The sequence below is a fragment of the Doryrhamphus excisus genome, linkage group LG18, assembly GCF_037039965.1.
Source record: "Doryrhamphus excisus strain RoL-2023G ecotype Guam linkage group LG18, RoL_Dexc_Guam_v1.1, whole genome shotgun sequence".
NCBI classification, from domain to species: domain Eukaryota; kingdom Metazoa; phylum Chordata; class Actinopteri; order Syngnathiformes; family Syngnathidae; genus Doryrhamphus; species Doryrhamphus excisus.
This window is the reverse complement of record NC_136374.1, coordinates 1,951,064-1,973,423: the sequence shown is the minus strand read 5'-3', so window position 1 is coordinate 1,973,423 and position 22,360 is coordinate 1,951,064. Positions and strand designations below refer to the sequence as shown.

The 22,360-nt window shown below is 38.1% G+C and overlaps 1 protein-coding gene across 2 annotated transcripts in view; it reads right to left on the bottom strand.

Annotated features, from left to right (window-relative positions):
• Positions 1-812: 812 nt before the first annotated feature.
• grm2a (glutamate receptor, metabotropic 2a) overlaps positions 813-22,360 on the bottom strand; it is a 42,116-nt gene continuing 20,568 nt past the window's right edge. For both annotated transcript variants that reach the window (XM_058055250.2, XM_078798448.1), the window contains 4 exons: positions 11,015-11,852; positions 8,380-9,443; positions 1,298-1,475; positions 813-1,222 (listed from right to left, as the gene is read on the bottom strand). In XM_058055250.2, the coding sequence (XP_057911233.2) occupies positions 1,149-1,222; positions 1,298-1,475; positions 8,380-9,443; positions 11,015-11,852 (2,154 nt within the window). In that variant the 3' untranslated portion in view covers positions 813-1,148. The remainder of the gene's footprint in view (positions 1,223-1,297; positions 1,476-8,379; positions 9,444-11,014; positions 11,853-22,360) is intronic.

The following is a 22,360-nucleotide window of genomic DNA, read 5'->3' as shown; positions in this document are numbered from 1 at the left end:
AGTACACATGTAGCTGAATAATAAACAATAATAAAAATGTATATTTTTTAAATCTTGTGTCTGATGTTACCAAACTCAAGGCCCTGGGGCCAGATTTGGCACACTGTATTGTTTTATGTGGCCTGTGTAAGCCTGAAAATTAGGCTCTTAAAAAAAAAATATATATTTTGTAATATTATCATTTATTTTGTCTTCATTAATTACAATATTTATTCATCATAAATGTTATTACATTAATAAACACATTTCTTCTATTTTCTTTTTTTTTGCATTTTTTATTAAATGTATTCGGCCCATGATAGCCTGACATTTAAACACACTTTTAAAATATTTGTAATTATTATTATTATCTTTATCTATTTTATATTATTTTGATTATTTCTTTTATACTGTGAAAAATAATTATAAATAATTTTTTTAATGTATATAATTTTTTTTTACGGTGTCTTGTTGATGATCATAATTTTCAGCCTTTCACAGGCAAAATACATTGATAAGAAAAATTCAAAAAAAGAAATCCAAAATCATAACTGCATTATGAAAATGAGTTTGAGGCCCATTTTAGACCTCTGTAGGTACTATGGAGGACCAAAACTGCCAAAATAATAAATAAATAAATAAATAAATAAAAGTGAAAATAAAAACAAAAATGAAAAAAAAAACAAAAAATTAAATACAAAAAAATTAATACAAATGGAAATAAAAACAAATACAAATTAAAAATGTATATTTTTTAAATCTTGTGTCTGATGTTACCATTGTGTTTGAAGACTGCAATCGTTCGAGAATTCAGACCGAGCCAATTTGGTATTAATAAAAAACACATTTTATTTACATAAATTACAAGAAAGCACAAACTTTTCACCAAAATCTACATGAAAAACATCCCGTATATAATACATTTAACAGTTTCACTATCATTTACTCCATTTGTTGCAATAAAAAGGATGGCAATACTCTATGTAACTTTTATTGGCATTGAGCTTTGAAAATCTCTTCTTGAACAGAATAAAATCATCGGGACATTGTACTCACATCACGTTGAGGACAACAAAGTCAGGACAATCATCCTCTGTAATATCTGAGACACCTGATTGACCTGATGGACTAGTGGTTATATAATTGTGTTTACAACGCTTGGCTTATCTTCACAAGGAAGACGTCGTGGAGTCAACCACCTCACGCCCGTTACACACTGTCGGAACAATATTGGAGGCTGATGCTGCAAGACAAAGACACAAAAGCATGTGTAGTACATGTAACATGTAACACACGCGTCATGTCACATGTCATGTACCTTGAGAGAAACTGGATCCTGGGCCGGTGGTGACACTGAAGCGGGTGGTGGCCACCCGGAGAGTACAGACATTCTTCTGTGGCTGGAACAGGATGATGTGGACCTTCGGAGCAAACAGGCAGCCCAGGACGACCGACCCGCTCAGACTGACAGAGATACACATGGTGGTGGTCTGCACCTGCAAACAGAGGTACACACTCACTCATGACACCCAGCACAATAAATAATATAAATAATATAAAGGCAACACTTTTGCTCCCACTTTTCACGAGCGCAACTCAAATATACAAATATTGTTCACAAATACTGTAAAAATTTGTGTTAGTGAGCACTTGTCCTTTTGTCGTGGCTGAGACGGACATGCCATGGCTGAGATGGGTGTGCCATGGCTGAGACGGATGTGCCATGGCTGAGTGCCATGGCTGAGACGGATGTGCCATGGCTGAGTGCCATGGCTGAGATGGATGTGCCATGGCTGAGACGGACGTGCCATGAATGAGATGGACGTGCCATGGCTAGGATGGACGTGCCATGGCTGAGATGGACGTGCCATGGCTGAGATGGACGTGCCATGGCTGAGTGCCATGGCTGAGAAGGACGTGCCATGGCTGAGATGGACGTGCCATGGCTGAGACGGACGTGCCATGGCTGAGTGCCATGGCTGAGTGCCATGGCTGAGAAGGATGTGCCATGGCTGAGATGGATGTGCCATGGCTGAGACGGACGTGCCATGGGTGAGACGGACGTGCCATGGCTGAGTGCCATGGCTGAGTGCCATGGCTGAGACGGACGTGCCATGGCTGAGACGACGTGCTATGGCTGAGACGGACGTGCCATGATTGAGACGGACGTGCCGTGGCTGAGACAGACGTGCCATTAATGAGATGGACGTGCCATGGCTGAGTGCCATGGCTGAGAAGGACGTGCCATGGCTGAGATGGATGTGCCATGGCTGAGACAGACGTGCCATGGCTGAGACGGACGTGCCATGGCTGAGTGCCATGGCTGAGACGGACGTGCCATGGCTGAGACGGACGTGCCATGGCTGAGACGGATGTGCCATGGCTGAGATGGACGTGCCATGGCTGAGTGCCATGGCTGAGTGCCATGGCTGAGTGCCATGGCTGAGTGCCATGGCTGAGTGCCATGGCTGAGAAGGATGTGCCATGGCTGAGATGGATGTGCCATGGCTGAGATGGACGTGCCATGGCTGAGTGCCATGGCTGAGTGCCATGGCTGAGTGCCATGGCTGAGTGCCATGGCTGAGTGCCATGGCTGAGTGCCATGGCTGAGAAGGATGTGCCATGGCTGAGATGGACGTGCCATGGCTGAGTGCCATGGCTGAGATGGACGTGCCATGGCTGAGTGCCATGGCTGAGATGGACGTGCCATGGCTGAGTGCCATGGCTGAAAAGGACGTGCCATGGCTGAGATGGACGTGCCATGGCTGAGAAGGACGTGCCATGGCTGAGATGGACGTGCCATGGCTGAGATGGATGTGCCATGGCTGAGATGGATGTGCCATGGCTGAGACGGACGTGCCATGGGTGAGACGGACGTGCCATGGCTGAGTGCCATGGCTGAGACTGACGTGCCATGGCTGAGACGGACGTGCCATGGCTGAGACGGACGTGCCATGGCTGAGTGCCATGGCTGAGACGGACGTGCCATGGCTGAGACGGACGTGCCATGGCTGAGACGGATGTGCCATGGCTGAGATGGACGTGCCATGGCTGAGTGCCATGGCTGAGTGCCATGTCTGAGTGCCATGGCTGAGTGCCATGGCTGAGACGGACGTGCCATGGCTGAGACGGACGTGCCATGGCTGAGTGCCATGGCTGAGACGGACGTGCCATGGCTGAGACGGACGTGCCATGGGTGAGACGGACGTGCCATGGCTGAGTGCCATGGCTGAGACGGACGTGCCATGGCTGAGACGGACGTGCCATGGCTGAGACGGACGTGCCATGGCTGAGTGCCATGGCTGAGACGGACGTGCCATGGGTGAGACGGACGTGCCATGGGTGAGACGGACGTGCCATGGCTGAGTGCCATGGCTGAGACGGACGTGCCATGGCTGAGACGGACGTGCCATGGCTCAGACGGACATGCCATGGCCGAGATGGACGTGCCATGGCTGAGACGGACGTGCCATGGCTGAGACGGACGTGCCATGGCTCAGACGGACATGCCATGGCCGAGATGGACGTGCCATGGCTGAGATGGACGTGCCATGGCTGAGATGGACGTGCCATGGCTGAGATGGACGTGCCATGGCTGAGACGGATGGAACCTGACCAGATGCCAGAGCCGCCTCATCTTGCTCCTCTCCAAGGTACTTACAATACGATGTGCAGACGCTAAATATCCTCTTCCCCATTCAAAAGCTGTTTTGAATATTACAACCGACAGAAGTGGATTGGAATTGAATAATTCACAAGTGTTGCGTAGGAAGCGGAGAGGACAAGTGGTCTGCTTTTGCAGAAACATTCTTGCAGCCATGTCTTTCACTCAGGTATGAAGAACAGCATGGAAAACAGGTCGGTGGCAGTTTTCAGACCCTTTGGCCTTGGAAGTGTGTATTGGATTTTACATTTGTAACGGCAACGCTATTGTGCGAGGAAACCGCATTTGTATCCTGGTGTTGGTTTTTGTGAAGCCTTTTGAGATGATCCAGCAAGGAAGGCAAGACCTTGAGCCTCATTGACTGATGTGTGTTCTGACGGGCTTGCTCTGGCAGGGGGGTATGCTGCTGCATTAACTATAAAAATCTGTAATCTCCTTCACTGTCACCAGATTTGAGACCAGGTGTCAAACTCAAGGCCCTGGGGCCAGATTTGGCACACTGTATTGTTTTATGTGGCCTGTGTAAGCCTGAAAATTAGGCTCTTTAAAAAATATATATATATTTTGTAATATTATCATTTATTTTGTCTTCATTAATTACAATATTTATTCATCATAAATGTTATTACATTAATAAACACATTTCTTCTATTTTCTTTTTTTTTGCATTTTTTATTAAATGTATTCGGCCCATGATAGCCTGACATTTAAACACACTTTTAAAATATTTGTAATTATTATTATTATCTTTATCTATTTTATATTATTTTGATTATTTCTTTTATACTGTGAAAAATAATTATAAATAATTTTTTCAATGTATATAATTTTTTTTTACGGTGTCTTTTTGATGATCATAATTTTCAGCCTTTCACAGGCAAAATACATTGATAAGAAAAATTCAAAAAAAGAAATCCAAAACCATAACTGCATTATGAAAATGAGTTTGAGGCCCATTTTAGACCTCTGTAGGTATGGAGGACCAAAACTGCCAAAATAATAAATAAATAAATAAATAAAAGTGAAAATAAAAACAAAAATGAAAAAAAAACAAAAAATTAAATACAAAAAAATTAATATAAATGGAAATAAAAACAAAAAAAATATATACATAAATAAATAAATAAAAGCAAAAATAAATACAAAAATAAAAAAACAAGATTCAAAAATTAAAAATAAATACAAAAATAAATGTAGAAATAAATACAAAAATAAATATATAAATAGAATTACATATCAATAAATAAATAAAAGCACTCTGCTCTCATATGTATTTATTTCATGCAGCAGACAATGTCAGCTTGAAATGCAGAAACTATTCAAATGAGGGGGCGGTCCTAAGTGTGTCTTGGGTTGAACTGTTCGCCTATTGGTTGATCGACATGTGATTAAGTAAAAGCGTAACACATCAGCTGTTTCATACTTACCACATACCAAATCATCCAAACGATGACCGCGCCATTATTGTCCCTGTATACTTCCTCTTGCTGTGGCCGTTTGCAGGCATACCTAGTCGATTTTCCCATTTATTTATTTATTGATATGTAATTCTATTTATATATTTATTTTTGTATTTATTTCTACATTTATTTTTGTATTTATTTTTAATTTTTGAATCTTGTTTTTTATTTTTGTATTTATTTTTGCTTTTATTTATTTATTTATTTATGTATATATTTTTTTATTTTTGTTTTTATTTCCATTTATATTAATTTTTTTGTATTTAATTTTTTGATTTTTTTTTCCATTTTTGTTTTTATTTCCACTTTTATTTATTTATTTATTTATTATTTTGGCAGTTTTGGTCCTCCATATGTAGGTAGATTTTCCCCGAATTACTGATGAAAAGGTCCCTGTCCTCCCTTCCGAGTGTGATGTATCATTTCCTGCATTGTGATGGGCCTGATGCACATCTGGCAAAGTTCAGTAACGTGTCAGAGGTTGCGCTCGCCTCTATCCCATCAGCCTCGGGTGTTTTGATGGCGCCGCCGTCTGTGTCTGTGGGTGTTTAATCAGTTGTGTTTGCTGCCAAGATGAGATGACCAGCCCTGGCATAGGAGGGGAGACCTCTCCCTCGGGGCGCTGAGAACAGCTTCAATATTTCATATGATAATCAAATAAGTTATTCATGGCTCAGTGAATTGTATTTAATTTACATTTCATGACAGACCGCAGTGAAATTTTCCCCTCACTGGAGATTTGAATCAGGGTGCGACGACGATGTATTCAACACAAACGAGTAACATTGTTGCAATTTACCGACTGCGTGCTTTGCTAATTTTAAGTTTATTGGTCAAAAAGGAGTTTTCTTTGACTGTTTGACGTGCCCGTTCTGACTCTAAGTCCCCCACAGGGCCTGCAGGGAGGGTTCATCTGAGCATCACCACAGTCCCAGGACAGAGGACACAGCTGGGACCGTGCATGCTTGTCTTTCACACTCCATTCCACATAGCAATGTGCTGGGACACTGGGGGGCCCTCACAGTCCTGCTTGTCTTCCTTTCTGCAGAGGCAATTGTGTCAGGGGATTCTGCTGTGTGTATCGCTCTTCCGCCTCCCTTGTGTTGCGATGTGTTAAGATCCCGGAGGGAACTACCCCAACAACTCAGGTCACTTCGGTAAATATTGTGTACAGTTATATGGCATGTTGTTAAAATAACTACCTTATTACGTTTTTGGGAGTGGAGAGGTTCAAATAAAAATAATCAAAATAAGGGAACTAAATTGAAGTAGGGCCAATATGAGATAAACCGATAAATCTGATGATATTAAAAACACTCCAATGAGGCCAGATTACCCGGCTTGTTGTGCCATTGCGTTTGAAAAGTGCAAAAGGTTTATCGCAGACCTCTGTGGCATCCCAACCGGCTGCTCCGACTGTGTGCCTGAATACAGTACACCAGGTGGCTACTCTTGCTATATGTTCCGCTTCTCCTGAACTCTGGAGAACCGACCTCCTGACCTCTATACCAATAAATTCAATAACATTAAAAATAGCTCCAATAACCAATAATAAGCGAAATTACCCGTACTGTGCAGGTCTGAAAATCAAGGCCTTTTTTCTCCTGCCCTGACCTCACCCTAAAACTTTCACTTTCCAAGGAAGACATTTTCCTTCCTAATTTTACCAAATCATCAGCGAAGCGGGACATAATACACACAGAGCACACACAAAAAAAACACATCAGCCACCTGAAAAGTGCAAAAGGTTCACCAGAAACCTCCATGTCATCACACCGGTCGCTTGGACCGTTTGCCCGAATACAGTGCACCTTGCTGGGCCACAGCAGGTGGCTCCCTCCCCTCTATACTCTGGTTCTCCTGATAGTTGAGGTGTGGTTGTACTAATGTCATGATTTCGATGAAGACAAACAGGTACAGTTTGTCCAATCCAAATTTGTCCTAGTTTATGAATATTAATAATAATCATAATAAATATTATTCTAATAAGAAAATGCTGCGGCTTCTGTGCTTTGCACCCTATGATTTGTGATGGCCGAATTTTTAATATGCAGCATTTTTCTAGGCATTTCATTTTGTTTTTATGGTATAACAATAATATAATTGATAATATAATAATATAATATATAATTATATTAATAAAATAAATAATAAATAATAATAAATACATAAAATAAAAATATATAATATAATGACATAATATTATGTAAATTATATAATATTATTATATGTAACAATAACACATTATTACATAATAACACCACAATTTGTAATAATCTGTCATGTTTTGTAATAAAGTTATTGAATGTATTTTGTAATAGCTCGTTACATACGTTACATCCATCCATTTTCTATGCAGCTTATTTTCATCGGCGTCGCAGGGTATGCTGGAGCCTATCCCAGTGCACTGTGGGTGAGAACGGTCAGCCTCTTACATATTGCAAATGTTATTTTGCATTTTGTAATAAACTTGTTACATATTGAAAAAGTTATTACAAAATGCACCGAAGTTTATTGCAAAATGCAAGAATTATTCCAAGAATTTATTGCAAAATACAGTAAAGTCTCGTTATATCAATATCGGTTATAACGAATTACTACTTATTACGATACTATTTTCATTTCCCGGCAAATTTCTAGTCTTTTATGATATAATTAGTTCCGTTAGTACGATACCCGGTTATTATGATAATCCGGTTACTACGATGCCCTTTTCATCTCCCGCCAGCCAATTTGGTCTGCTTATATCGATACAAAAGCAGCTTAAATCAATCTTTGCTTAAGGATTTCAATACCAAAAAAGAACACGGAAGCAGCCGTTCGCCGTGTTCTCGACATTGTTCTATACTATAGAACAATGTCGAGTGCATTATTGCCCACTTTTAATGCAGTTCGGCGCAGGATCGGATATATGGATAGTCCGGTTATATCGATATTTTTTCTGACTCCCGACAATATCGATATAATGAGACTTTACTGTATGACCGATTACTATGATGCATTTCTAATAACTTTTGCGATATGTAACAAGCAAAGTTTATTACAAAGTGTGCAAAATAACTGGTCTGAATTTGGCACCCTTATTCAGAATGGTTGTGAATTTTTATACCAAAGGTATGGCTTATTAAACTGTTTTCCAAACAGTTCTGCGGGCCATATTTTGTCCCTGGCCTGAGTTGCACAAATGGGAAAATGTACCCAAATCACTTTGTGATTGACGGGAGCGGCACAAGCAGCGAGTCTCCAACAAGCATGCATATACTTCCCACGACTCACCCTATAGTCGCTGGCAGTGACGTAGAAAATGGGCTGAAAAGCCAGCCAGATGATGCAGGTGGTGTACATGGTGAACCCAATGAACTTGGCTTCGTTGAAGTTTTCGGGGCACTTGCGGGTCTTGAAGGCGTAAACCGTGCAGAGTATGATGAGGACGCAGTTGTAGGTGAGAGACACGAGCATGCTGGAGTCCTTGCTGTTACACTTGAGGGTGACCACATCTCTCTTCTCGGGGTTCACTTCCTTTCTGACTCCTGGGGCTTCGATGAGCAGCCAGACCACCACCACGACCAGCTGACATGAGATCAGACCTCCACAGATGGCAACCTGGGAGGCCGGGCTGATGAAGCGAGGTCGCTGGGCCCCGCCTTTAACGCCGTTGAAGATCCGAGCGATGCGATTGGTTTTGGTTAGGAGCGCTGAGTAGCATACAGCAAAGGAGGTTCCTAAGCCTAAACGGCGTAGCGTACAAACCGCCGTGGAAGGTTTGGCAATGTAGATGAAAGTCATTGTGTAGCACATCAGCACCCCCAGCAGAAGAATATAAGACAGCTCACGTCCGCTAGCCTTCACTACGGGCGTCTCGTTGTGTTTGAAGAACAGACCGACGACAAAGAGGGTGCACATCATCCCCAGGCAGGAAATGGTGACAGGTCCAATCGCCCATGCATCTTCCCAGCGAATGTACTCCTCGGGTAGGTCATAACAACCTGTCAGATTAGCCAGAGGCCACTGTCCGAAGCTGCAGTCCGCACACGTGAACGCATCCTGCAAGAACTGGTAGGACTGGCAAGGGATGCAGATCCAGCAGCACACGTCTCCCGGCTGCATGCTCTTCACCTCGTTCTTCCTGCAGGGGTCGCTACACTGGGACGCGGGCGCCCCCTGGCCATCCCAGGGGATCAGGCTTGTGTTCAGGGTCAGGCTCTGAGCCCAGTAACCAACTTTGCGGTAGATGTAGCGTCCACCTTCTTTGTGGTAGTGGAAAATGTTGTAGCGGCCGAAGCTGTCACCAAAGGCGTCAAAGCGGACGATGTTATCCGTCTCGGGGGGGCGGAACGGTGCTGTTGGGGACAATGAATCAGAAGAAGGTTAAAATACAGAAGCAATCTGAACTAAATTATGTCCGTCCTTAAAGAACCTACAGTTTGCAACCCTCAGAGGCTTGTAAATGATCAAAGTACTTCCCATTGACATCGTTCCTATAAAATTCCCACCAAGAAGGTCAGCGTTTCCGTGCAAGTGAAGGACAATGACCGCTCTTCCGGATTTTCATTAACTTTGCCTGTCGTATGTTTTGCAATGCTGCTATGGTGCAACCCAGGAGGGATGTAAATCTCTCTTCCATACGCATCCAGACACACGGGTTGCCCCCCCCCCACCCCCATACCGTGTACAAACAAGCCGATTTCATTCAACGGTTACATAAATGGATATACATTTTGATGATATGAACCATCATTTTATTAAAAAAAATAATAATATCCATAGGTATGAATGTGAGTGTGAATGGTTGTTTGACTCTATGTGCCCTGTGATTGGCTGGCCACCAGTCCAGGGTGAACCCTGCCTCTCGCCCGAAAAGAAAGAATAAATGAATGAAAAATAATAATAATAATAACCAAAAAAGGGCTGCACGGCGGTTGAGTGGTTAGTGCACAGCCCTCACATCTAGGAGACCCGAGTTCAATTCCACCCTTGGCCATTTCTGTGTGTAGTTTGCATGTTCTCCTCGTGAATGCGTGGGTTTTCTCCAGGTATTCCAGTTTCCTCCCACATTCCAAAAACATGCTAGGTTAATTAGCCACACAAATTGTCCATAGGTATGAATGTGAGTGTGAATGGTTGTTTGTCTATATGTGCCCTGTGATTGGCTGGCCACCAGTCCAGGGTGTACCCCGCCTCTCGCCCAAAAAGAAAGAATGAATGAATGAAAAATAATAATAATAATAACAAAAAAAGGGCTGCACGGCTGTTGAGTGGTTAGTGCACAGCCCTCACAGCTAGGAGACGCGAGTTCAATTCCACCCTTGGCCATTTCTGTGTGTAGTTTGCATGTTCTCCTCGTGAATGCGTGGGTTTTCTCCGGGTACTCCGGTTTCCTCCCACATTCCAAAAACATGCTAGGTTAATTAGCCACTCCAAATTGTCCATAGGTATGAATGTGAGTGTGAATGGTTGTTTGACTATATGTGCCCTGTGATTGGCTGGCCACCAGTCCAGGGTGAACCCCGCCTCTCGACCGAAAACAAAGAATGAATGAATGAAAAATAATAATAATAATAATAACAAAAAAAAGGCTTCATGGCGGTTGAGTGGTTAGCGTGCAGACCTCACAGCTAGGAGACCAGGGTTCAATTCCACCCTCGGGCATCTCTGTGTGTAGTTTGCATGTTCTCCTCGTGCATGTGTGGGTTTTCTCCGGGTACTCCGGTTTCCTCCCACATTCCAAAAACATGCTAGGTTAATTAGCCACTCCAAATTGTCCATAGGTATGAATGTGAGTGTGAATGGTTGTTTGTCTATATGTGCTCTGTGATTGGCTGCATGGCCACCAGTACAGGGTGTACCCTGCCTCTCGCCCCAAGACAGCTGGGATAGGCTCCAGCACCCCCGCGACCCTGATTTCACTCACCCTCGAGCTTTGTCTTGAGAATGTAGTCCCGATAGAACTTCCTGCCATTGCCGGGTTTAAGAGCCTCGCAGACCTTGGTGGAGTTTGGGCACAAGGCCTGCCTCATGTTGTGCAACGCGGTGGCCATGGCGTAAACCGCATTCACCACAAACATGATCTTGGATTCCGGTTGGAAGGGATCCTCTCGCAGGGAGTGCTTCCCGCAGCTTAAATCGTGGAGGCTGCACTGAAACTGGTTCTCCCAGAACTCTCTGAACCAAGGATTCCTGGTGTTGTTGTACGGGTGGAGCGCGGTGAAGTAGTCGTTGAACTGTGGGATCTGATACGAGGCCAGTTCAATGGTGAACGCGCCGTCGGCCACGGCTTCGCTGCCTCTCACGACGCTCTCCTGCGCCCCCCAGCCGTCGCTGGCCACCCAAGTGAACGTGACGTTCATGCGGTTGGCCGCCACCAGAAGCTCGCGAGCGTCTTCGCTGCGAGTGAACAGAATAACCACTTTGGCGTTGGACTTCTGCTGCAAAGAGCGAATCACGTTCTCATAGCTCCATCGGCTCATGGAACGGCTCACTTTGGCCGAGGTCGCGATGCAGATGTGCCGTGCCCGAGCCTCCTGTTGAAAAGCATCAATTCCGGTCTCACCGTAGTCCCCCTCGGATGCCACCGTCGACACGTATGTCCAGTTAAAGTAACGCAGGATCTCAGCCATGGCCTTAGCCTGGAAAAAGTCAGGCGGCACGGTGCGGGCGAAGTAATCATATCGTGTCTTGTCGCTGAGTTTGGCGCTAGTGGAAGCGTAGCTGATCTGCGGGATCTGAAAGAGTCGCAGCAAGTTGGCCACCTACGGAAAAACACAACACGACGACAATGTTTGTCATTTGATCATTTTTCTTCCGCTTAACGTTCTCCTGGGTGGAAGCAATTTGTTTAGCAGTCGTTTCTTTGCTGAGTCGCGCCGCTGCAAAGTAAAAGTGTCGACATCTCGCCATTCATAGCTGTCAGTCTCGAGGTTTTCAAATTGTCAGCCGTCGAGAGCGCTAAGTGACAGGCAGCACAGTGGGGAGAATGTACTGCAAAAAAAACTGCAAACCCCGTCGGAAAGTTCCGACTCATAACAACATATGAACGTGTAAGGGAATCAAACGTTTGGACTTTTCATAACAACGGACTGACTAGTTTTTGCTTGAGGCGGTCGTTGTCGAAGCCTCAGGGCAGTAAATCAAATCTGTTTGGGAATTATGCAGTTGCTCTTATTGTCTTATTGCTGGGCTCTTGGAACATTGGTCGGAATATCCATCCCTCCATCGGCCACATCTCCACATAGCTGTTTGACACCCCTGCACAACCCGAAGCTCCATTGTTCCACTGTACGGAAGACATCTGAGGTGCGAATAAAACTTTATTCCACCTTTCAACGACCCATGTTTGGTGCTATCCTTCTAATTTTGTGCTAACACGGCCTTTGAATACCTTATTTTCTTCTTAACCCTTAGATCAGGGGTGGGCAAACTACGGCCCGGGGGCCACATCCGGCCCGCCAAGTGTTTGAAACCGGCCCGTCCAATCTTTCCAAAGTATTTCATTTAAAGTCAACATACAACCTGGCATCATGGCCTGAGCCAACCTTTTGATGGTTTTATCAATTTCCTTTTTTGACATGGTCTGTTGTTTACAAAGTGCTCCTGAAAAAAGGGACACAAGCACATAATAATAATAATAATTATTATTATTATTAGATTATTATAATTATTATTAGAACTATTATGATTATTATAATTATTATATTAATGCTAATTATTATATTAATTATATATAATATTATTGATATATTTGCATATTTTACATAATAATAATCTAATAATTATTATTTTAATTTTATTGTAATTATTATAATATTTTATTATTTTTAAAATATTTAAATATAAATATATAAATATATATATATATCAATGCGGCCCGCGAGTCAAAAAGTTATGCCTTAGATGCATAAGTGGGTGAAAAATCACATTTTCTTGAAATATCTTCGTAATGAAAATTTTTCATCATTTCATATTCCATGTATTACTCAAAAAACATGTTTTTGCTATCATACCATTCACATTTTTAACTTATCTTTCATAAAAAAAAAATTTCACTTGAATGCGTCTTTGCAAAGGATTGCTTACTTTAATGATTTTCTTTTCTTCTTTTTACATTGTGAATCTCTATTTAGAACAGGGGTCTCAAACTCTATTTATCTGGGGGCCGCTGGAGCTAGGGTCCGGGTGAAGCTGGGTCGCATCAGGTTTAACATAAAAAAAAAATATATAAAACAGAAAAAAAATTAATAAATAAACTTCAATGCTTTTGACTTTTTCAGTGTTTTGGTTCCGGGCTTCCACAATAAAAGCTCTGATAAAACATTCCACTGTTCTCCAATATCTTTTTATTTAAAAAAAAATTATTATTTTTAATTTTTTAAATTTTTACATTTTTAAAAACAATTATTTTTCTATACAAAATAAGTAAAAAAAATAATAAACAAATCAAGAATAAAGAAAATAAATAAATCAGTAATAAATTAATAAAATAATAATAAAACAGCAAATAAGAAAAATGTAAAAAGAAACCACATACAGTTGGTGGGTAGACAAATTATTATTTTTCAGATATTTAACCGTTAACATGAACATTAATGAAACTTCATAATTTTACCCAATTAGCAAGTTAGCATCGTACTCGGTTCCATCTGGAAGCAGCGTCATAAGCCTGTAGCTTCACTGCTAATACAATGACTTAGCTTTAAGCTGTCGTTTCTGGGTACATGATACCATACAGCATCTATATCAAACAATGAAAAAACTTTCATATCAAGGCGGGGGCCTCAAAGTAGCTTCCTGTGTGCCGCATTTGGCCCGCGGGCCGCAGGTTTGAGACCCCTGATTTAGAACCTCCTTAAGATCCAACAGTGCCAAATGGAAATGTCTGAACAAGAGCAACTGTGGCGCTGGGGTCCGGTACTGTGGAACCCAAGTAGCCTGAAACATTTCTTGTGTGATGCATCGGTGGTTTTAAATCACGGAATCTTTGATCTCATGCAGGATCAGATGGGTGAATATTTAATGAGCCAATACGCCGGGAATCTCCAGACCCTAACATTTGTTGGGAAGATCCGGTTCGACACACACAAAAGAGAAGAATATGACTTGAACTCTTGCAGTCAGATTGTCCTCCCTCTCCCACCCATCATTATCATAAAGCAATTTAGATCTATTTCCGTTTCATCTGAGATGTTCCAACTGAAATTAAAATCTGGATTGCAGAAACGCACGAGTGCACCTTTCACATCAGTTCAAAGGTTAGCAAGCCAGGTCAGCCGGAGAACGCAGGCGGCCTAATAATGACATTTCTGTATGAAATAGTATTTCAATTGCCTTGACAGTCTTTCCCAACATGTGGAGAAGCAGCTGGCTGCGCTGCGCCGGCTCTCCGAGGAGCGAGTTGGACTGATATCCGTTGTGGCAAGTGACACATAAACAACACTGAGCCAAAACCCACTCCTTCCATTCCTGAAAATAAAAAACCTTCTCCTGTACAGAATGTCCTCATTTGGTTGGTTGGGAATCATGAGAAACCAACAGAGAAGGTGGGAGCCAGACAAATATTGATAGAATCCATAGCAGGCTTGTATTGGCATCTAATCCATATTAGCATGATAAAAGTGATATATTTGGATTCTTTGATCTTTGTTTTTGTTATGTTGTTTGGTATAAATTTATATATTTATAAACTCAGCTAGGAAGTCATCATCAATGGACAAAACTCTACAATAATAAAACATTCTATTATTTATTATTTATTATTTATTATTTATTATTTATTATTTATTATTTATTATTTATTATTTATTATTTATTATTTATTATTTATTATTTATTATTTATTATTTAGTAATAAACTCAGCTAATAATTCTTTGGACATAGTCATCATAAGTCATCATCAATGGACAAAACTCTACAATAATAAAACATTCCATTATTTATATATAATTTTTTATTTTTCATTTTTTATTTTTTTATTTATTTATTAATAAACTCAGCTAATAATTCTTTGGACATAGTCATCATAAGTCATCATCAATGGACAAAACTCTACAATAATAAAACATTATATTTATTATTTATTATTTATTATTTATTATTTATTATTTATTATTTATTATTTATTATTTATTATTTATTATTTATTATTTATTATTTATTATTTATTATTTATTATTTATTAATAAACTCAGCTAATAATTCTTTGGACATAGTCATCATAAGTCATCATCAATGGACAAAACTATATATAATTTTTTATTTTTTATTTTTTATTTTTTATTTTTTATTTTTTATTTTTTATTTTTTATTTTTTATTTTTTATTTTTTATTTTTTATTTTTTATTTTTTATTTTTTATTTTTTATTTATTAATAGCTAATAATTCTTTGGACATAGTCATCATAAGTCATCATCAATGGACAAAACTCTACAATAATAAAACATTATATTTATTATTTATTATTTATTATTTATTATTTATTATTTATTAATAAACTCAGCTAATAATTCTTTGGACATAGGAAGTCATCATCAATGGACAAAACTCTACAATAATCAAACATTCCATTATTTATCATTTATCATTTATCATTTATCATTTATTATTCATTATTCATTATTCATTATTCATTATTCATTATTCATTATTCATTATTCATTATTTATTATTTATTATTTATTATTTATTATTTATTATTTATTAATAAACTCAGCTAATAATTCTTTGGACATAGGAAGTCAACGTCAATAGACAAACTCTCCAATAATAAAACATTTCATTTATTATTTATTATTTATTATTTATTATTTATTATTTATTATTTATTATTTATTATTTATTATTTATTATTTATTATTTATTATTTATTATTTATTATTTATTATTTATTAATAAACTCAGCTAATAATTCTTTCGACATAGGAAGTCATCATCAATGGACAAGACTCTACAATAATAAAACTTTATTTTTATTTTTATTTTTATTTTTATTTTTATTTTTATTTTTATTTTTATTTTTATTTTTATTTTTATTTTTATTTTTATTTTTATTTTTATTTTTATTCAATAAATAAACATAAAACATCTTGATTCACATACAGGGTCAGGCAAAATGATCTGACACATTTGTAGGTTAAATAAAAGGCAAATAAAGTAAAGAAACAAAAAGTATCACACTTTCATTGTGGCAACGTTCATCAAAACAAACCAATCTGTAACAGCAACACAACCAACGTTCCGTTTGCTCTTCAATCTTGGTACACATGATCCCGTACCAGCTGGGAACCCCAATATTCTTATGGGTTACCAATTTTAGAGCTACTGGATCTGCAATTTTTAAAACATCACAAAACACAATGGCATTAACACTTTTTGGTTTCTTTACTTTATTTGCCTTTTATTTAACCTTCAAATGAGTCAGATCATTTCGTCTGACCCTGTATGAAAATGCTCTACAACCACAACGTCAACAGAAGTTCTGGAGAACACCATAGAAAACATCTTGTTTCTCTCATTAGATAAATGCTGACCAAACTTTGAATAAATTAATAACTAGCTACAAATTGCTATGTTAGACATTTTTGTCCACTTCCTGTGTAGGGTGCGGACACGTTCTAGCTGCTGTTGGTTTGTTTCAGAACAAAGGAAGTCGGAAAGGCTGTGAGGTGCTCCTGCAGGGAAGTCAAGGAAGGTACGGTTGGGATTTTAAAGCAGATGTGTAGAAGATGTGATTGTTCGCCTCGGTGGCTTTTGTCATTCAGACAATACGGGAACATCGAACATCTGACGTAACGTATGATACATCACACTGACTTGTCATACTGTGGACACCAGTTGTACATGTACATCAGGGGTCTCAAACTCAATTTACTTGGGGGCCACTGGAGCTAGGGTCTGGGTGAGACTGGGCCGCATCAGGTTTTCCAAAAAAAAAAAAAAAACGCATTTATTAAAAACAAAAATATACAAACTTTGTCAGTGCTTTGGTTCCAATTTTCTATAATAAAATCTCTGATAAAACATTCCACTGTTCTCAAATATCTTAATTTTTATTTTTCTGCACAAAATAAGATGAAAAATAAATAAACAAATCAAGAATAAAGAAAATCAATCAGTAATAAATAAATAAAATAATAATAATAAAAGGGCAAATAATTTTTATTATTTTTTATTAACTTTTAATAATCAAACATCCCATTATTTATTATTTATTATTTATTATTTATTATTTATTATTTATTATTTATTATTTATTATTTATTATTTATTATTTATTATTTATTATTTATTATTTATTATTTATTATTTATTATTTATTATTTATTATTTATTAATAAACTCAGCTAATAATTCTTTGGACATAGGAAGTCAACGTCAATAGACAAAACTCTCCAATAATAAAACATTTCATTTATTATTTATTATTTATTATTTATTATTTATTATTTATTATTTATTATTTATTATTTATTATTTATTATTTATTATTTATTATTTTTATTTATTATTTATTATTTATTATTTATTATTTATTATTTATTAATAAACTCAGCTAATAATTCTTTGGACATAGGAAGTCAACGTCAATAGACAAAACTCTCCAATAATAAAACATTTCATTTATTATTTATTATTTATTATTTATTATTTATTATTTATTATTTATTATTTATTATTTATTATTTATTATTTATTATTTATTATTTATTATTTATTATTTATTATTTATTATTTATTATTTATTATTTATTATTTATTATTTATTAATAAACTCAGCTAATAATTCTTTGGACATAGGAAGTCAACGTCAATAGACAAAACTCTCCAATAATAAAACATTTCATTTATTATTTATTATTTATTATTTATTATTTATTATTTATTATTTATTATTTATTATTTATTATTTATTATTTATTATTTATTATTTATTATTTATTATTTATTATTTATTAATAAACTCAGCTAATAATTCTTTGGACATAGGAAGTCAACGTCAATAGACAAAACTCTCCAATAATAAAACATTTCATTTATTATTTATTATTTATTATTTATTATTTATTATTTATTATTTATTATTTATTATTTATTATTTATTATTTATTATTTATTATTTATTATTTATTATTTATTATTTATTATTTATTAATAAACTCAGCTAATAATTCTTTAATAGCTAATAATTCTTTCGACATATTATAAAGAAAATCAATCAGTAATAAATAAATAAAATAATAATAATAAAAGGGCAAACAATTTTTATTATTTAATTATTATTTTAATTATTTTATTATTATTATTATTCAATAATAATATTATTATTATTAAAAGGGCAAATAATTTTTATTATTTGCCCTTTTATTATTATTATTTTATTTATTTATTACTGATTGATTTTCTTTATAATATAATTATAAATATATAATATAATAATAATTAAATTTTTATTATTTGCCCTTTTATTGTTATTATTTTATTTATTTATTACTGATTGATTTTCTTTATTCTTGATTTGTTTATTTATATTTCATCTTATTTTGTGTAGAAAAATAAAAATTAAGATATTTGAGAACAGTGGAATGTTTTATCAGAGCTTTTATTGTAGAAAATCGGAACCAAAGCAAAGTTTATTCATTTTTTTGTTTTTAATAAATGCGTTTTTTTTGGGGGGGGGGACCTGATGCGGCCCAGTCTCACCCAGACCAGAGCTCCAGTGGCCCCCAAGTAAATTGAGTTTGAGACCCCTGGTGTACGTGTTCATGCATGATCACAGCATGGATAGCAAACCATGGAACCTTGGTAGACGTTTTTTTAGAGGGCGTCATAGTGGAAATAGGTGTTTAGCTAGCTGATATTAACTAGTTTTCTGGCATTGTAATGCACAGAAAGGGAAAGAATGATGGGCAAAATTCCCAAAAAAGAGCAGTTCCCATGAAATATATTTATAATTCCGACTTACCCTAACACTCGACTTGGGAACAGAACTGGCATGCAGACTGAGGATGTCTGGAAGTTAATAATAATAATAATAATAAATTTTTTTAAGCGCCTTTCAGGACACCCAAGGTACAAGATAAAGAGTTGACAACAGAAACGTTCCAGCTCTTCCCAGAACGTTTGGACAGATATCGGAAGACGAGCAGTATCATACTGTATCATACTGTACAGTTTATTTGCCCCGGTGCAGCCGCCAGAACACGGAAGTTATTATTTCTTCAGTTTTGAAGCGGTTGCTTAGTAACTATGAACGGTTAGATCCACAGAACGAGGATGTTTTTGATCAGGTTGTGCCCCCTCATCTGCAATCTGCAGGAGTGCGGCGGAAACATGCGTTGGTACTGCAACACACATTCAGCCCTTCCATCCGTTTTACAAGGACACTTACTCCGTGATGACGCACTCACAAAGTCCAAGGTGTTCGTTCTCCATCAGGTTTAACATCCACTCAACATCTACTAGGACAGTGATTTTCAACCACATTTATCCACATTTATTAAAAACAGAAAAATAAAAACATAAGGCGGGGGCCTCAAACTAGTGTCCTGCGGGCCATATTTGGCCCGCGAGCCGTGTGTTTGAGACCCCTGGTCTTGAGACACATGCTAACTCGCAAACTAGAGAGCTAGCGACCTAAACGGTAGCCTTCAAGTTATTTCCTTTAAACTTAAATAGCCCAAAACTTACCACTTCCACATGGATAGGGAGGATAACTATTAACAGTTATTTAACCTTTAACATGAACATGAATCAAACGTAATAATTTTTTCTGGGTACATGATACCATACAGCATCCATATCAAACATTAAACTTTCATATCAAGGCGGGGGCCTCAAACTAGTGTCCTGCGGGCCATATTTGGCCCGCGAGCCGTGTGTTTGAGACCCCTGGTCTTGAGACACATGCTAACTCGCAAACTAGAGAGCTAGCAACCTAAACGGTAGCCTTCAAGTTATTTCCTTTCAACTTAAATAGCCCAAAACTTACCACTTCCACACGGATAGGGAGGATAACAGTTATTTAACCATTAACATGAACATGAATCAAACGTAATAATTTTTTCTGGGTACATGATACCATACAGCATCCATATCAAACATTAAACTTTCATATCAAGGCGGGGGCCTCAAACTAGTGTCCTGCGGGCCACATTTGGCCCGCGAGCCGTGTGTTTGAGACCCCTGGTCTTGAGACACATGCTAACTCGCAAAATAGAGAGCTAGCGACCTAAACGGTAGCCTTCAAGTTATTTCCTTTCAACTTAAATAGCCAAAAACTTACCACTTCCACACGGATAGGGAGGATAACTATTAAGAGTTATTTAACCTTTAACATGAACATGAATCAAACGTAATAATTTTTTCTGGGTACATGATACCATACAGCATCCGTATCAAACATTAAACTTTCATATCAAGGCGGGGGCCTCAAACTAGTGTCCTGCGGGCCACATTTGGCCCGTGAGCCGTGTGTTTGAGACCCCTGGTCTTGCGACACATGCTAACTCGCAAACTAGAGAGCTAGCAACCTAAACGGTAGCCTTCAAGTTATTTCCTTTCAACTTAAATAGCCCAAAACTTACCACTTCCACACGGATAGGGAGGATAACAGTTATTTAACCTTTAACATGAACATGAATCAAACGTAATAATTTTTTCTGGGTACATGATACCATACAGCATCCATATCAAACATTAAACTTTCATATCAAGGCGGGGGCCTCAAACTAGTGTCCTGCGGGCCACATTTGGCCCGCGAGCCGTGTGTTTGAGACCTCTGGTCTTGAGACACATGCTAACTCGCAAACTAGAGAGCTAGCGACCTAAACGGTAGCCTTCAAGTTATTTCCTTTCAACTTAAATAGCCCAAAACTTACCACTTCCACACGGATAGGGAGGATAACTATTAACAGTTATTTAACCTTTGACATGAACATGAATCAAACGTAATAATTTTTTCTGGGTACATGATACCATACAGCATCCATATCAAACATTAAACTTTCATATCAAGGCGGGGGCCTCAAACTAGTGTCCTGCGGGCCACATTTGGCCCGCGAGCTGTGTGTTTGAGACCCCTGGTCTTGAGACACATGCTAACTCGCAAACTAGAGAGCTAGCGACCTAAACGGTAGCCTTCAAGTTATTTCCTTTCAACTTAAATAGCCCAAAACGTACCACTTCCACACGGATAGGGAGGATAACAGTTATTTAACCTTTAACATGAACATGAATCAAACGTAATCATTTTTTCTGGGTACATGAAAGGCTCAAAAAAGGTTGAAAAAAAACCACTGTACAAGGACGACAAACCAAATTTGACTTCATCCAGTTGTTGACGTATGCTGTGAAGAAGCGTTGAATGAGTTGCTAAGGAGAACATGATACGTCTTGCCTCCGCACAAATAGACAATTCTGCCAAGCCACTGAATAATCCAATCATATGTGAATTATTTATGATTTCACAAGCACATTCTTTACTTTTATTCATGAATAATGAATTTTCCCTGCGTAGCTTTACTGATACGTTTCATCATTATTGTTCTTTCTTGGCCTGGATTCTGTCATGTGTGAATCCATCTTTAAATCCCTCGTATGGCTCGTGCATGCCATGAGATTGGCAGCCATGACGACCTGCGAGCGAGGACGACTCTATAAATAGGCTTGTTTGTGCATGATCGAACCAAGAGTCCTCGGCTCATAAATTTTGGCTTATTATTCTGCGCGCACAGTTTGGGCTGAAAATGTCAAGAAGTGCGTTCGTGTCAAGGAGCGTTCGCTTTGAATATCGGCGCGACTTCTTGCCAGCATTTCTTCTCCCATCTCATTAGCGACTGGAAACTGGGGTAGCGCTTCTTTACATGGATGTTAAAATGCATTCATTGACACAGGTAGATATTCTTGGTATCATGTACCCAGAAAAAATTATTACGTTTGATTCATGTTCATGTTAAAGGTTAAATTACTGTTAATAGTTATCCTCCCTATCCGTGTGGAAGTGGTAAGTTTTTTGGCTATTTAAGTTGAAAGGAAATAACTTGAAGGCTACCGTTTAGGTCGCTAGCTCTCTAGTTTGCGAGTTAGCATGTGTCTCAAGACCCTGCAGTTGCGCAATATGTTGTAAATAAAAAGAGTATAAATGTGACTATAGTCGTGTTTTGTCATGTCTACAGGGCTCTAATAATGCTTTGTTCATTTTAATATGATTTATTGATTTTCTATATTCTTGATTTGTTTATTTATTTTCCATCTTATTTTGTATTATGT